This window comes from Lepidothrix coronata, unplaced genomic scaffold (assembly GCF_001604755.1).
Source record: "Lepidothrix coronata isolate B3197 unplaced genomic scaffold, Lepidothrix_coronata-1.0 Scaffold1, whole genome shotgun sequence".
Classification (NCBI taxonomy): Eukaryota; Metazoa; Chordata; class Aves; order Passeriformes; family Pipridae; genus Lepidothrix; species Lepidothrix coronata.
In genome coordinates this window covers 1,046,986-1,063,987 of record NW_016690181.1, presented here as the reverse complement: position 1 = coordinate 1,063,987, position 17,002 = coordinate 1,046,986, and the positions used below count along the sequence as shown (strand labels likewise).

Sequence of the window (17,002 nt, the reverse complement as noted above, 5' to 3'; positions counted from 1 at the left end):
AGGAAGTTCTACGGTGTGTGCAGAAGTCCTAAAGGCTACAACAGTGATCAGATTTTAAATGGCAAATAGCTATGTCAGAAGGTGAAGCCACAGCATGTTTTGAGAGGTATTTTTTAGTGTCACTGGCTTCTGGCCCCCAGAGGTGCTATTTTGTATGCAGGCAGCCATATTCAGCAAGATGCTTTGGGAGAGGTTTGGCTTCTCCTTAATGGGTTTATAGACTGATTTGGGAACATTTTCAACCTTGAGATGTTTTTGATCACTGAAATTGAGTGGTTATAGTGTTCCCTAGTTTGTCTTCTAGTGAATGATTTGATCCAAGTTTCTTGATAAGCCAAGGGTACCTATATAAAGGCATCATTCCTACCTGGCAAAATCTGCTATTTGCTCCTGGAAGAAGAAAACTTTTGTGAATTTTTGGCAATGTCTCAGACCAAAACTTATGCAGTCAGCTATCTTTTAATTATGCCAGCCACAATGAAGAAAGAAAATTGTTTTGATGGGATACAGCAGCATATGCACAGAGAACAGGAGAGTTGCCCCAAAATACCTTTATTTTGTGGCTCTGCTTGTTCTCAGACTTGTTCTCTGCTTCCCTTTATTTCTTCTGTTTTCGCTGTGTTCGCACAAAGCATAGCCAGGCGGGTAGTTTTTGCCAGCCAAATACAATTCTTCACTTGGCAACCCACCAAAGTTCTTCACCTTTTCTGTGCCTTCTGTGGCTCAGCTCCTGACAGAGGCAAGTTTGTGAGCAGAGATTAATTAGCATCTTAGAACTTGCAGGTCTTTTGCAGGGAAACTGATCTGCCAAATATTCTACTTGCTAAAACATGCTAAAGAGGACACATCTGGAAATAGAAAGTTGAGAAAAAAGGCTTTGTATGTGAAAGTTAAAAGTGTTATTAAGAAAAATTAACTAACATAATGACTAAAATGCTTCCTTTTTATCCATATATTAACCATCGAGCTAGAATTCCTACTTCTGTGCATGTGCTCTGTGTAGAGTGGCCAACATAAACAGAACAGGAGACTTACTGTGGTAGGGATCACTAATGAATTATGTTTAATAAGATGAGTAGTCACCAAGCAAGTGATGATGACAATGTCTATGCACTAGTGATTTCTTATATTAGGGAAACTTCTAGAGCCCCAAATTTTCTCTTGCAGCTTAGCTGTGCAGAGCTGCAGGTAGCCCTCATTCATCACATCAGACTTAAATACCTCTTAATTCCTTCACCCCTGCATAAGCAACAAAAAGTTGCTTATTCAGTAAAGGATTGCACATTGAAAAGTGCACAGAATTGAACGCAGGTCTTTTCATGCTTCCGCTGTATTTTAACAACAAAATTGAGGTGATGTTTGAGTGTAATCATTGAGAAATTGAATGTGTTCTACTTTTTGCTCACAAACAATGTCTTATCCACCAGTTTCCTTATCTGTACTGCCAAACCCCTGCTCATACCCTGCAGTTGCTACCCAAGTCCTTAACCCAATGGAGAGGCTTTCAGTTATCAATTAAGTAGAGCAATGATACATTTTCCTTTAAATGGTTTGCCAAGTTTCCACTCTACATGCTTAGAAATTCTGTTCTCAAATGATCTCTTGAGGTTGATTAAATAAAGAAAGAAGGTAGTAACGAATAAAGTTTTTCCTATGATTTTTACTTTCTTGTAATCATTGTTTTGTTTACAGACCAGCAGTGGCTTATAAATGAGAATAAACGTCTGGCTGCCCTTCAGCAGCAGCAGAGGGAGTTTGCAGTGCAAACAGAGCCTACGCTGTATGCAGAGGCTGAGGTGCAGAGTAACACTGGGGTGGAAATCTGCCTTTCCCTGTTACAACAGAACAAGAAGAGACTGGTGCAGCTGGAGCTTTTGCGAAGATACTCCTTAAAAAAGGCTGAAAGAAACATAAGGCGGAAAAAGGTCAAATTCCAACTGGAAAGAATAGTCAAGAAGCAGAAGTTACTGGAAGCCAAGCAAAACCTAGAGCAGCTGGAAGCTAGCTGCTGTCTCAGTGAAGAGCGTGTGAAACAATCCCAAGTCCTAAATGAAAATATTGCTGTATGGTCCTCTTTGGATGACCAATTGCAAAAGAGATGGAAGTCATTGGGTTCGAGTTCCTTGCAGCACAGGCAGCATTTGTTCTGTAACACACATCTGCCCCAGGTACCCAGGTAAGTTAACATCTGCCAGTTCCTCTGAGCTTTCAAAGTAATGTAAATTCAAGGTATTTTCAGTGGCCATCTATAATCCTAAATGCCTTTCAATGTATTGAAACAATCCCAAAACCTGAAATATCAGTGAACCTACTATACTGTACATCCCACTGGAGCAGTTTGTCCTTTTCCATTGAGTTTGTACTGTCCATTCCTTACTTATGCCTTTAACACATCTTTCTCAGTGTTTTTTACATTCCTATCTCAAGCCTTTCTGCACTTTTTACCTCTTTGGGAATGCTTTCTAGAACTGGCTTAACTCTTGTTATTGCTTTGCTCAGGCTGTTGGAAAATACTAATTTCTGCATCATTTTATCTTGATTCAGATCAAACTCTTCCTTCAGAATATTGGTATCTTTGGGGTGATTATGGATTGGGCTTTTACACTGGCCAGCCTTTCTCAAGCTAACTAAAGATCTCTATGCAATGCTAAAAAGTTGTGGTGCTAGGGTGTTTATCACAGCATGGTCCTTTGCTGTTTCTACAGCAGGAAATACTAAACTCTGCTAGGTGGATTTCTGTGACTTAGAACTATCCTTTATGTTTAATTAATGTTTGCAGCTACTTGAGCCTACAGAGGCTCAATACCAAGCTATACCACATAGCATCGAGCTATTCCTTTGCATGCAGAGCATGTTCAGGATAGCAAGGAGATTGTATAGATACTGACAAAATTTTTTTTTTATTCCCTGCTAGAATTTGCTTTTGAAAGGCATTAAGATTGTTGCTTTGTGAATTGTTACTCTTAACTACAAGGCATTACTGAGGTGGAAATGTTGTTAAATACATTATTCAAGCATGGATTGGATTTTATTTCTTCTTTATTTCCACAGCTGTTTGCTGAAGAGGGAGTCTCTCTCAAAGTTATCTACCTCACCAAATATTGATCAATACTGTGAAGGCAGTACAACGGGGAGGTTGTCACCTGTAGAATACGTCTACAGAAGTCGTGAAGACGTTTCTGAGAGTGACGACCTTAATGATGACAAGGGGATCTCCTTTTCGGTGCAGAGGCAGCTAACTGAAAAACAAAAACCATCTTCAATTGGAAATAAAAAAGTAGCAGGAAAAGACTCTAATGATTCAGCTATCATGGCTTGTATCAATAAAAATTATCAAAAAATTGCCAAGTTGGGTGACAATCCAGGGCAAGCTGGATCTCAAAACCAAACCTCTAAAGACTCCTCTCCTGATCTTTTTAAGGAGAAAGATGAGCCTAAAACCTTTATTACAGGGACAAGAATGACAAAATCAAAGGTGCTAGGAGATTTAAGTCAGCCTGCAAGTAGCAATCTAGCACAAAATAGAACTCAGGTATCCAATAAAAAGATTAGAATGGATATCAATGGAAAAGGCCACAGGTCTTCTCCAGAAAACTTTCCTAAACAAATGAAGAAAACTGTGTATGGAAACCCATCAGTGCATCTAAACCAAACTGTCATGAACTGGAGGACAGAGCCAAATTCAGCCTTGCCAAGTCATGAGAAATCACCAGTGGAACAGAAAGAATTTCTGATGGCAGCCACATCAGTAGGAAATCTCACTAAGGTGAACTCACAGGCACCACTCTCTTATGTTGAAAAAAAGTGGCACAGTGCTGAGAAGCTAAGTGCTGGAGTGTCCAAAACAGCCACAGATGTGCTGGGGAACTGGCAAGAGGATGACGAAAATGAGATTTCTGATACTGACAGTTCCTATTCTGTAGATTCTCTCTCCTGCACTTATGCAAAAGCTTTCCCAGAGAAACTGAAACAAGAAGATTTTGACAGAAATAAATGTCCTGCCAACCCAGAAGATTCTGAGAGTGATGACAGTCAAATGTCACAAGACTCTCTGGTAGAAAAGGAAAATAAAGCAAAAAAGCAAAATGCAAGCCAATTTCACAAGTTAAAGATCCATCACGAGCCAGCTAAGCTTTACAAAAGCAGAACTGAGCACCATATTTCATCTTTTGTGACATCATATGCATCTCGTAGGAACCTGGAAAAGGCTGAAAGAAGCTTTTCTCTGGATAGTTTAGCTGATGGAGAAGAGATGCCAGCAGAAGATCTGGTAGAAGAATCCAAATCTGATTCATCTGATGAAGTGCCGACAGAGATTTTCTGGAAGTTACAAACTCCTAGATTACCAGCTATACAGATTGAAGAAGATCACGAGTCCAAGGCCTGCAACAGAGATACAGAAGGAACAAGTTACGATCTGAAGCTGAGCAGTTCCTTTTATTTGGACACTAAGCCACAGCCTGCTTTCAGTAATGCTTGCGAGCAGTTGCTGAAGGGGACAAAAGTCTCCTTTGTAGAACAAGAAAGGTGTCTTGATAAAAGACTGTATTATGCAAGTCAAAATCCTTTGCTTACTAATGATGCTTGGCCTTCCTGTGACACAAAGGTTGACATCAACAGCCCCAGAATAACAGCACCTTCTTCCCATGAAAATTTGGAATTTCAGAAAACTCATCTGTGTTCTTTGAGCAAACCAGACCTTTGGCTGAAGAAAGATGATCTAAAGCAGTCAGCTGCTGAAATTTCTTTTGTTTCTGGCTCTAAGCAGATTCACAGCATTACTCACTTATCACATCGTGTAAATGAAATAAACTCAGTTTTCTCCTCTGACACATCGGAAGTACCTTTACCTGAAACAACAACTGCAAGCAGAGTTTCTGAGAGTGGATCATTAAATAAGATTCTTAAGGAATGGACAAACTCTAACGAAAATTCATCCTTGGAATCTCAAAATGTTATGTCCTCATTTGTTAGCTCAGTAGGACCAAGTTCTTCTTTTGTTCCTACTTCAGCAAAACATGATTATTTTAAACATTCAAGGTCATGTCATCCTGAACAAGAACAACTGGATGAATTATCTACTTATAGGTCTACCACTGAATGTACACAAACATTCAGCTGTTTGGAAAGCAGCTCCACTGCAGACTGCTTGTCACTGGTATCTAGGAAAGAGGAGGATTCTCTCCCCACAACTCATCCAGAGCTGCCAAAAGATCACACTCTGCAAAAAACACCTTTTGTCTCCGTGTTGCCTGTGCAAACTGTGGAGCAGAGGAATGTCTGTTTAGATGCAGATTTAGAAGATGATTTCTTGAGAACTTTTTCAAAAGATGAGCTTGACAATGACTATAATAACTTGATGGCAAAATCAAGTGTGACAGATTCAGGCAGGGGAAGTGCATCTGTCAGTGCATCTGCTGATGAATCTTCTATGGGACTTGCTCATAATATGACCTCAACACAGACATCTGCAGTAAAACACATCCAATTTGGAAACCATGGGCAGCTTTTACCACTACAAAAAATACCAACACGTTGTGATGAAGGTTTCTTTCTCAGTGACTTAGCAAATAAGAACTGCTCTCTAGTAAGCAGCTATGAGTTTCAGACACTGGCTGGACATGGAGCAGAATCAACTGTTACAGAATGTCTCCTCAGGTCTGGGGAGAGTAATTTGGAAACAATGCAAGAAACGGATTATGAACAAGTATCTGCAGAAGACATAACAACAGAGACAGATTTTTCCTCACAGGAGACAACATATCAATGTCACCCTTTAGCTGTTGCTGCCAGTGCAAGTTACAGCCAATCTGCAACACCAGTAGAGATGTCTGAAAAAGAAATAATCTGTATGGAAACAAGCACAGATAGTTTGGCAGAGGTTGTGCCAGAGGTGCCTTCATTCATAGGTCACAAAGAATACGAATCCAAGGATGAGGACTTGTCTTCACTGAATCATTATGAATTCAAACACAAACCTGTTTCAAAGGATTACTCCCACGAGTGTGCTCTAGCAGACAGTCAGGCAAGTTGCTTATCCCAGCAAATTTCAGAAAAGTCTACATTATGCACTGATAATATAAGAGAAGAAAGCACTGAAAGCAAAAAACACAATGCCTTGAATTCTCAGGCTGTAGTTCAGAAAGAATTTTCATCCAAATACGAAAACTTAGTGGTAAATGAAGTAAGTTATTTCATAGTGAATGTAAATGGGAAAGACACTAAGTCCTTTCCTGCTGCTATTTGTGAGACTACAAATGATTTTCTCCCAGAATCTAATTCAAGCATATTTTACAAAACTTCAACAAAAGCTAGTCTTTTTCAAAGTGCATCTGAGACTGAAAATTATGATAAACTATTGGAGCATGTCACAATGGTGAAGGGAGATTGTAATGCTACATCTAGTCTTACTGTGGAAGTCAATGCCACAGAAAGTTGTTCTGACGTATGTTCTGGCTGCCTTTGCACAACATGCTCTTCAAAATCAACCGGGCAGAAAAACAGTACACATAAGACAACCGACGTTTCTGTGGAATTTGATGCCACCATTCTCTTGGAAACAGAAACACAGAACAAATCTTTACTGGAATCAAGAAAAGAGAAAGAAGCCTTTTTTGAAAATGATTGCCCAGAGGACATCTTTCTTGTTGAAGATGATGTAAATTCAGAGTTGGGAACGGTATTTGAATGCAACACAAATGCATCAGCTACTATTTCTCAAGAGGAGAGTTCATATATAAATAAAGAATCCAAATTTTTAAGAAACTTAGAAACTGATCCAGAAGAAACCATAGCTCCTTATCAGAATACAGAGGAAAACAGTGATGCAGAAATAATTAACCAATTAACCAGTAGTGCAATCAACTTAGAAAAAAATATATTGGAAATTAAACGCAGACAGATTGAAAGTTTACCTGACAATCCAGAAGCCAAAGTCCAAAGTGTAACTGGAGACAGCAGTGGGAAGGATTTTAAAGACATTAGTGTATCTCAGAATCCAAAGAAACCTACTAATATTGTAGCTTGTGAAGTTCAATGTGAGTTTAATACAAATCTGTGCCTGATGCATGAAGAAGTAGACAAAGATGAACTGCAGGAAGCCAGCACTGAGGTAGAACATACTCAGGAATCAAAAGCACTCCTGCATTCTGGCAGCCAACTTGAACCAAACAGCCTTTGCCAAAGAGAAAAAAGTGATAAAACAGAAATAGGTATTTATTCACCAGAGTTTTCTGTTGCTCCCAAAACCACTCCTTCAGCTGCGTGTTCCCACACAACAGATATTGCTCAGAATATTTCAGGGTTCCTTGATACTTGCGAGGGGCTTGTACAGACAAATAGAACAACAGAAAATGCAGCTGCAGCTGTACTAATCACAAGGAGGCAAGCAAATATTTTAGAAAAACTTGAAAATGAAGAACAAATAAGTTCTAACAATTCAATTGAGTATTGTGTACCAAACTGTTTGCCCCAGGAAGACAAAGTTAACGAATGTGAAGTGACTGGGAGTGAAAAAGAAATTACTGTGACATACACCAAGGAGCTGGTTATTACAAGGCAAGAAGACATATGCACAGATGAAAATGTTTTATTTACTGAACAGTTTCCAGCTTTGCATCAGATATATTGTGACAGAGATGACAAAGAGGAAAGTTTAAATCAGTTTAAGATCCCTGAAAGATACCTGACAGCTTCAGAACTAGAACAGAATATACTGTTAGAGAATGATTCAAGATACCATGATTCTACTGAAATGAGCGAAGATGGTGACTCAGCAAACTCTGTTACAGGAGTAACATGTCCTGAGACAGGAAATGTAGTTGATTCATGTGAATATTCAGTTGATGATAGTGCTGGTAACAACCAATATAGAATTGAACAAAAATCTACAAGTCTCGACAGACATATGTATACGAGTTGTGCTATGCGATCTCCTGAGCACAGCACTTCAGAAAACTTGAATGTAGGTATTGTTAGAAAAAGACCTGATATTTGTGAACTGGATCCAGTAGGCTCTAGAGTTGAGGAGGAGAAAGTGCTTTTGGTGAAGCTAGTACAAATGGCCAAATCAGACAAACAAAAGCAGATGTTTGTAGAAAACACAGAGGAGGTAGAACTGATCTTTTTACAAAACCCAGATGAACTATTCCCTGAAAACAAAGATAGCTACCAAAAGACACGTGATGACAGCAGATTAAGTGAAATCTTAAGAGAAAGCCAGTGGGTTTCTACCAGCTTTTCTAGAAAGAATGAAGACATCAGCAAGCAACAAAATCCATCAGCAACACTGATGTCTACAGGAAAAACCCAAGAACTTCAAGACTCTCCATGCCAGTCTGTAAATCACTTTTTATATCTTGGAGGAAGTGATGATTCCCATCTTGTTCAAGATGTTCCCACTGTATCAAAAGGACATGCAAAATCATCTAGCAGCAGTCTTGGAACTGGAGCTGTTCTGCCTTACTACGAAACATTAATGGAGAGTGAAGTTGGTGTCCATACATCTGTTACAGGCAACAAAATGGGAGAAGACAAACATCTTCCAGATGAAATGCAAAGTAAGAGTGTAGCTTTTTCACAAATCATGACCACACAGGAGAGGCAGGAGGAAGAATCGTTTGTAGTTAAAAATGCACCTGATTATGCCATATCTGCACAACATGTCAATGACAGCAGCTCTTTCACTTCCTACAGTGCAGGTGGTCCTGAGCCTGAAACTGCTGTACTTCAGCAAACAGCCAAAGGAAACTCATTTTCCTTGGAAATATTAGATTCTTCTGAAGATATTATTCGAGATGTTAACAATGCTCATGAAGAACACAGTATGGATTTAATGGTTAATAAACTGTTAAATGACTGTCTTAATTCCAGGGAAGATACAGCTCAGGAGGAAAAGGATACCATTGTACCTGATTCACTGCTCTTGGATAAATCAAACCTGCTTTCTTCTTCAGAGAAAGAAGTGATGGAAGACATAGGGATGGGGAAAATGCATTCTTTACTAGAAATCTCTACACCAAAAATCTTTCACAATATTCATACAACTCAGGTAGTACTTCAGTCGAGGAGTTCATCACTGCATGATGAGAAGGAGAAATTTTTAAACACAAGCTATCCTATAGCAAACAGTAAAACTGAAAATGCCAAGTTTCCTGGTGTAGCTGGATATCAGCACGAGCCTGATAAAAATCAGGAGCATGAGACTTCTGAAGAGTGCTGCATAGACCAATCAGGCAATGCTGTTTCTGAGAATGCTTCAGCCCTTTCAGAGGGCCTGAACAAGTCTCCAAGGGAAAATTCACATTATAGTAAAGAGTTTCTAAATTATAATAGGAGCTTGGGTGTTTCTGAACATTCTCCTGGTCTTCTGAATTGTCCAGCATCATCTGCAGGTAATTTGATTGCCAGCAATGGAGACAAAACTGAAAATGATGCTATTCTCTCTGAAGAAACAAAATACTTTGAAAGTGAATCAACTGATTTAAATGTATTTGTAAATTCTTCTGGTGTTTCTCAAAAAGGAGATGAAAAGGAAAATAATTCTGCAGTGGCAGAGGTCATATATGCTCAGAATAATAAACTCACTGAAAAAGTGGGAACAAATCAAAAGGAGAAAATTATTCAAGGTTATTTCCAGAATTGCAATGACATAAAAGAAAATAAAGTTCATGAGTACTCAGAACACAGCAGTAACACTAATGGTGTGACCATATCAGAATCGGGCTTGCTTGCTTTCCAGAGCCAAGGGCAGACTGGCAGTAATGAATCAAAGCCTCTTTCATCCTACTCAACAGAAGAAACTCCAACTGATACACCATTTCAAAGCTCCAAGAACTTCAGTGCTTTTAACACATCTTGTTTACTTGAGGACTCAAAATCTCTAATATTTAGTCAGCTTGAGGACTCACTTCAGGATACTTTTTTGACTGAGAAAGTGACCTCCAGTTCTGCAGACATGTGCTCTGTGAAAGAAGATCTTCCCCGAGCATTTGCAAGTGTCAATTACCCATCCTCAGTGGCATTTTCAGAATCTTCTTTAACTGCAGATATAGCCCATGGTGAAACTGGCACATATGATATTTCACATTTAAATATATTGAAACATTCTCCATTTGCTGTTTTTCAAATACAAGACACTCAGTCTGATAAGGCTGTTGTATTTGATGAGCCAGTATGTGCTTCAAGAAGTATTTTACTTTCTCTTGCAAAAGAAAATAGGCATTGTCCAGTGTCAGACACAGAGTGTAGTTCATGTAAAAATTCCGCTGTAGATGTGGAACCTGTGTATGGAAGTAATCGTAAAAAAATTGACAATGATGCAAAAGTTGATCAGCATCACTGGGATAAGGTTCTACCACAAGAAGCTTGCACAGAACACACTGAAAAAATATTAAGTGATAATCCTCTTTTATTACCATCGTTACCTTTTTGGGATACTGAAAGGGCAATTCTTGTTAAGGAGGGACAAATGAGAAATATACTTAACAGAAACGAGGAAGAATTGCATTCAAATACTGAGGCTGAACATCTTGCAGTAAAGACAGAGCAAACAAAAACATTAAGTAGAGAACCTGCTGAAAAGCAAACTAATGTATCCTCAAATTCTTCAAATGAATTAATAGGCTCAAAAGTTACAGCATTTGAAAATCTGTATCCAGGAGATGTTGAAGTGGATCCTGAATACGCCTGCAGTTCAATTAGTCCAGCATATCCCATAGACAGCAGAAGCGCTGATCCCAGGCACCTGTATCACACTGTCTTGGGATTTGAAAGAAACCCTGCAGATCTGCAAGATAATTGTCAGTATGTGCCTACAGGTGAACAGACAGAACACGTACCAAACAGAACAAATCCAGGGAGTAGAAAAGAGATTTTACTTTGCAAAAGTAACACAGGCTCAAGTGTTGATAGCCCTGCTGATGATGCTGATGTAGACAATTGTTCAACAACTGGAGACACTATAATGAGGAATAAAACTGCGAAATCAGAAAGACCAGAGTTTTCTGTAATAAGTAATGAAACTACCTCCATAAAGTTTTTGCCAGAAAACCATGATTTGCCTCCTCAAGAATCTAAATTGGTGCAATTTAGGAGCAAAAGATCATATTCTACTACACAGAATACAAAGAGCTGTAAACAAAGTGAACACAGACCTTATTTGCAAAGTCACAGAGTATCAGCCCCAGCTATTGCTGTTTTCTCTGATACAGAATATACTTTGGAAGCTTCATCTAAGGCAGATCCTTTGTTATATTCTGCATCTAAATCACTGCAAGATTTAAATATGAGTGTAGAGCCTCCATCACCAACTGAAGATGATCTTTATGGAATTGAAAGATTTTCAAAGCAGGAATCAAAGAACTTTCTAAAGGTTAAATTTAAACCCAGATTTCAGCAAAGAATGGCACAAACTAAGAAGTTTGCAAACTGTGATCCCAAAAATTTACAAAATTTTGCAGGAAGAAGCCAAAGCAGCCAGTCTTTAAAAGACTGCACTACTCAATCTCCATCATGTTTACTGCCCACAGCTCACAGTTCTGTGGGTGCAGAAGTAAATGTCCATTCAAAGAGTAGTTCTGTAGCTCAGTGTAGTGAAGGGAAAGGTGAAGAAGGTGGATACCAGCCAGATTTAATTTTGCAAGACAATAAAGATGTAATCCATTTTAGTTCAAGTGATATCAACCCATATATTCACTCATGGCAACAAGATGGATCATGCAAGATTGGCTGGAAACAGTATGTTTTTGGAAGTGCAAGTGATGTCTCTTGCAATCAAATTCCTTCAAATATGGAAAATCATAAAGTTATGAGATGTTCCAGTGCAGACAATGGATTGAATTCTCAAAATTCTCCTTTTCATTCTCATCTAAGTTCATATGCTACAGCAAAAGTTTTATCAAGCACTTTAAGTAGCATTGAAGGTCTTCAAGGATGGGACAGTGTCCGACAAGACTTTCAATCTGCATATTCGAGTGACAGTACCAAGCAGTATAGCAACATATCCAGTGAAACACTAGAAAGTAATTCAGAAAATAACACTGCTGAATTTGAGAATCCTTCTGCACAACCTGGTAACTCTTCGATGCAGGTTGATGAAATTGTACTATTATATCCTTCTGAGACTGAAAGGTCTTCTAAAAAAATACCAGGGATTACATGTGAGCAGGGAACACAAACAGCAACTACAGGAAGGTATAAAAGGCAGAGAAGACATCAGAGAAGCTATACAGATGTTTCTGCAAAAAAGGAGGAAAGAAACAGAGATTTATTTCTTCAACCTTCTTGGACAAGCATGCAGAACCTGTCCATGCATCTATCACAGCTTCTGCAGAACACTTCTGAGTTGTTGGGAAACCTCTCCCAACAGAGTATTATAGATAATGAGCAGAATGCCACAATCAACCAAAGAGGAACTGAAGATGCTGTAAAGGCTACTAGATCAGATAGCTGTACTCAGACTACAGCAGATATAGGCACTCAAACTGAGATTTTGGAAGAACCTCAAAGTAAACATGAAGAAAAACAAGTGGAGGCAAAAATGGAAAATGAATTGAGGGCAGCTCAGGCAGTAAACAATTGTAAAGAAATTGGTGCAGATATAGTAGGAAAGATTCCCGAAAGGAAAGAGGAAGTGCTCTCTCTTGAAGAAAGAACAAAAGAACAAACAGGGATGAAAAGTCTGGGCAATCCTGACTTCCATGACAGTCTTGACAGCATTTTGGAAGACTCCTTTATGCATCTGCCTCTTTTACCCAGAACCTCCGCTCCTATCTTACATTTTCAAAAACCATTGTTTAATGCAAAGCAGCAGGATACTTTTGCTAATGCCAGAGTTTCATCTCTCACATCATCTTTGCCAAGCTCAGGGCAAGATGATTCTTCGTGCACTGTAGTTAGCAGCCCTACTAATAGCACCTCTTACTCTCCAACATCTTACACTCAAGATAAAAGAAGTGTCAATGAAACAGAGGCTCCAGCAGAAAGAAAATTTTGTTACAAAAATACCCTGCTAGTAGATAGGGCCTCTTCCCCTATTCTTACTCTTAGTGCTAGTCCCAACAGCCAGACTGCTTTTAGCAAGTCTGTCTGCCCTATTAAGGAACGTCTTGGATATTCCAGTGTTGCTTCAAGTCCCCTTCACAACCAGAGAAAGCAGAGGGCAGGTCCACAGTCCAGCATGCACCCTCACGTAGACAATTTTTCACAGACAGAAACAGAGAGTGATTCAAGCGCTTCTAGAGAACATAAGGGCATAAGAAAGAAATCCGGAAGTTTCTCAGGTAAGAAAGCAGCCAATGAGCTTTTAGGACAGGATGATTCAAAAGACTTGGAGCAACAGCACAGACTGATGGTTGACACCCACACTACCATTTGTGCAAAGCGGCTGTATCACTCTAGCAGTATGTTGGAGGTGTCGGGCCACAGTGAAGTTGTAACAGGTGATGTCAGAGACCACAGTTCACTGGCACATTCGCTTCGTTGTATGTATGTTACAAGGGGAGGAAGAGGTTCTTCAGCTGGAATCGGACATGAAAAGTACATTGAGAATTCTGATACTGCTTTGATTCATAACTACTCATCTCCAAATGCTGATTTATTTTTTAATCAAAAAATTAGTGCCACTTGTTCAAGTAAGACAAATGCTGGCACATCCTCAGAACCTGTGGTAGAAGCATCTTCTCTACAATTTCATGATTTCTTCTGGAGGAATGAAAACAGCTGCCCTCCCGCACTCTCTGATGTGAGTGATGTGCAAACTTCCTTCCGAGACGACAATACAGGTTTTGTCACTGAAAGTGAATGTGACACTGAAATTCCTCTCAACAAAAATAGTACTTTTGCAAAGCCATACAGGCCTCGGAGCTACAGTCTTCGTGACTTACCCATACACAATAAATTTAGCAACTGGTGTGGTGTTAAGGGCAGCCCTCCTCCATCGTTACTCAGCTTGAGTGGCAGTGTGACCGATTTACAAAGTCAGGCAGAAAAGATGACTAGAAGCACACAACCAACAGAAATGGAAGGGAAATCCCAGCTTTATGACAGCAGGAGCAGAGAGATTGAGAGACTTCAGAGAGAGCGTGCCCAGATCATGTCTGGCATTCACCTGGATCTGCATCAGCACCCCCTCACAGTGGAACTGACCGAAGCAAAACTCAATTATGGCATTGGGGAAACAGATGCCCTGCTGAGGGTCCTTCAGAGTGGAAATGCAGATGATACAGTGGCAATTCCAGTGAAGCAGCAACTTTATGAAAGGTAAACTGCTTAAAGTAGTGTTGTATTAAGTATTTTGAATCCACTTCATGCAACTTGAATAGCATTTAGTAATGAGCACTTAATCACTTAGACTGAGTGAAGTATATGTGAAGAGATATAGTATTAAGCTTATTTTATAAACCTTTAAGTAATGCATTTAAGACAAAATTTTGGGGTTACTTCAAGAAAACAGGGAAAAGCATAAGATTAGGTGTAATTCGAAACTCGTGCCACTCCACTCTTAAAATTTCTAGTAGCTGTGAGCGTTTTCATGTATACCTGGTGATCATGGGAATATATTTCATTGATTTATTCCAATGTAAAATAATTGATACATCCTATTTATGGGGATATCTCATTCATTCTTCTGTGAATAAATGCTGCAGTATGAATAAACCGGATAAATTTTAAACCCCCATAAATATGCAAAATAAATCATTTAAATCGAGATCCTTGATTCTTGCGATTGATTGCAGAATTCAGTTTAGGAAATGGTTGCAACAAAAAAATTACCAGCTTCCACATTAATCTCCATCCTCAATTTGTCTCTCAGCCATTACCAACAGTAACCAAGACCCTCTCGTGCATTTTCTGCTGTTAGAAAAGCAGTTTTAGAATTTCTGCATCATTTGTCAGCATGTGGACAAAGGAGTATTAGATGGTATTAGATTTTTATAAATTTTTACATTACAAAGCTACCTAATATTTAAGTGCTTTAAAAAATCAGAAAATGTAACTTTGCAGGGTGCATTTTGTCACTGTAATCACGTTTCCCTAACAGACACATGAGAGCTATTGAATCTTTGAGGAAGGAAAGAGAAAAAAGGCTGCAAAGATACCAAAGAAGCCGAAGTCTGAGTCCTCAAAAGCATTTGAGTCTGTTTCAGACTCTAGATCCAAGTCAGAGGGATCTAGATCTCCCTAGCAGACGCCGAGAATATCTGCAACAGCTGAGAAGAGATGTGGTGGAAAATACCAGGTAGGGCATTAGAAACCTCTCTTTTGGCCTAATGTTCATTAGCAGTGTTCACAATGGGTGCACATTAATGGTTGTTACTGACATCCAAGACTTCCATGGCAGAATTCTTCTCAATATGAACACATTAACCTTTGGGATAGAAAGTGTTTTCAGGAAAAACATGTACCTGATTAAAAAAAAAAAAATTAATTAAAATCTTGTGTCTAGTTTTATTTAAGTAACAAGTGTCCATAACAAGTGTCTAATTTATTATATGTGTATGATGCGGATAGCCAAGTATTCAGTCTGGACTGATTAGAGACTAATCTGTCTTCTTACTACTTCACTAACTTAAAAGCCACATAGAATTCAGTTTCATTTCAGTTCAGAAAAGTTCTGCAACACTTCACCATTTAGAATTTCAGTTTCTCATTCCCCACCATATCCCCTAAAAACTTTTGCTTCCTTTGTGGTCAGGAGATAGTTATTTTTCCAAAATAATAATCCACATGTGATATGCCAAAGCCCTGACCTTAGATCATATGAAGACCTGACTTAGAAACCACTGAAATCACTGCAATAATCTCAGTGGTAAACTGGACTTGCAGTCTGAGTAGTTTTCCAAGGCTAATGTCCACTCAGCCTTTAGTAAGCAAAGAGAAACTTTTTGGAGGCCCACGTGGTGGGTTTCACTTGCTTTTCTGGCAAACTTTCCTGTTCCATGGTGAAATATGGTTTTCTCATGGTATTTTGTAGGGGTGACAAAATTTCCTGTAATTACGTATGTTTTCCCTTACTTGCCTATTTTTACAGAGTTCAAGAACCAAAAAGAAGAAGCATTCAGCATCCTTCAGACATTGAACTGTTGCTCCGAGACTACCAGAGGGCACGAGAAGAAACTAAAACTGAAATTGCACGAGCAAGGGACAAACTTCGCGAGAGAGCAGAGCAAGAAAAAAGACGTATAAGGGAACAAATATTTTCTCAGTTACAGAAGGTGAACATTATATCAAAAGCATAAATAATCTTGAAGTTCTCAGTATTTTCTTTTTATGTCATTTTTATTTGGTCTTCTGGGCTAGCATTGAGTAGTTGCATTGGTAAGGTAAAATCTTCAGTCTTTAACAACTACATTTGACCAGCAAGTTAAGTCAGGGGATTGAGAAGTAAACAAAGAGCAAAAGCTGGGACTGAAAAGAGATCTTAAAAAAAAAAAGCTTTTTCCCCTTAGAAGCATCCTAGCATTGGTTTAATAGCCTGGACTCTTGTATGTGAAGAATAACAGCAGCAAAAGCTGCACCTTCCCAGACTGCCAAGTTTTGAAAGGTGTGATTCACTCTATGGCTCATATAATCCTAGTCTTTCAAACAAGCCTGCTTATTTAATACTTTCTGTAGGGCAACTGTTTTTGTCAACATTCCTTGAAAGAAACTGGACTTCTTTAGGTCACTCCTCTTTCATCTTTCAGGCTGTTATCACTGATTTGACTAGCTGCTGTGGACAGAAAGTTTTGTGTGGATTTGTTTGTAATACTGTGATACCTATTACAGGAAGAAGTGAGGCTGAAGACTCTTGCAAGTACAAGCACTTTATGTACAGACTCCAGCCTCAGCCTCTCCTCTGGCCCAACATCTGGTTACAATAGCAGTAATACTGCTACATATACTGCAAGTAACTTCAGCAGCCAGGAAGGGCAGGTGAGAAACCTCTGGTCTGTGAGATAGATTTCTCCAGATGCTTCAACAATAGAGACATAATGCAGGAACAGAGAGCTTTTTCGAGATG

At 39.1% G+C, this 17,002-nt stretch overlaps 1 protein-coding gene across 3 annotated transcripts in view; it reads left to right on the top strand.

Annotated features, from left to right (window-relative positions):
* STARD9 (StAR related lipid transfer domain containing 9) overlaps nucleotides 1–17,002 on the top strand; it is a 101,679-nt gene that overhangs the window by 78,024 nt on the left and 6,653 nt on the right. For all 3 annotated transcript variants that reach the window (XR_001873803.1, XM_017808635.1, XM_017808624.1), the window contains 5 exons: nucleotides 1,693–2,176; nucleotides 3,052–14,259; nucleotides 15,041–15,238; nucleotides 16,031–16,214; nucleotides 16,768–16,914. Coding sequence is in view for 2 of the 3 variants with exons in the window: in XM_017808635.1 (XP_017664124.1) it covers nucleotides 1,693–2,176; nucleotides 3,052–14,259; nucleotides 15,041–15,238; nucleotides 16,031–16,214; nucleotides 16,768–16,914 (12,221 nt within the window). In the remaining variant the exon portion in view is untranslated. The remainder of the gene's footprint in view (nucleotides 1–1,692; nucleotides 2,177–3,051; nucleotides 14,260–15,040; nucleotides 15,239–16,030; nucleotides 16,215–16,767; nucleotides 16,915–17,002) is intronic.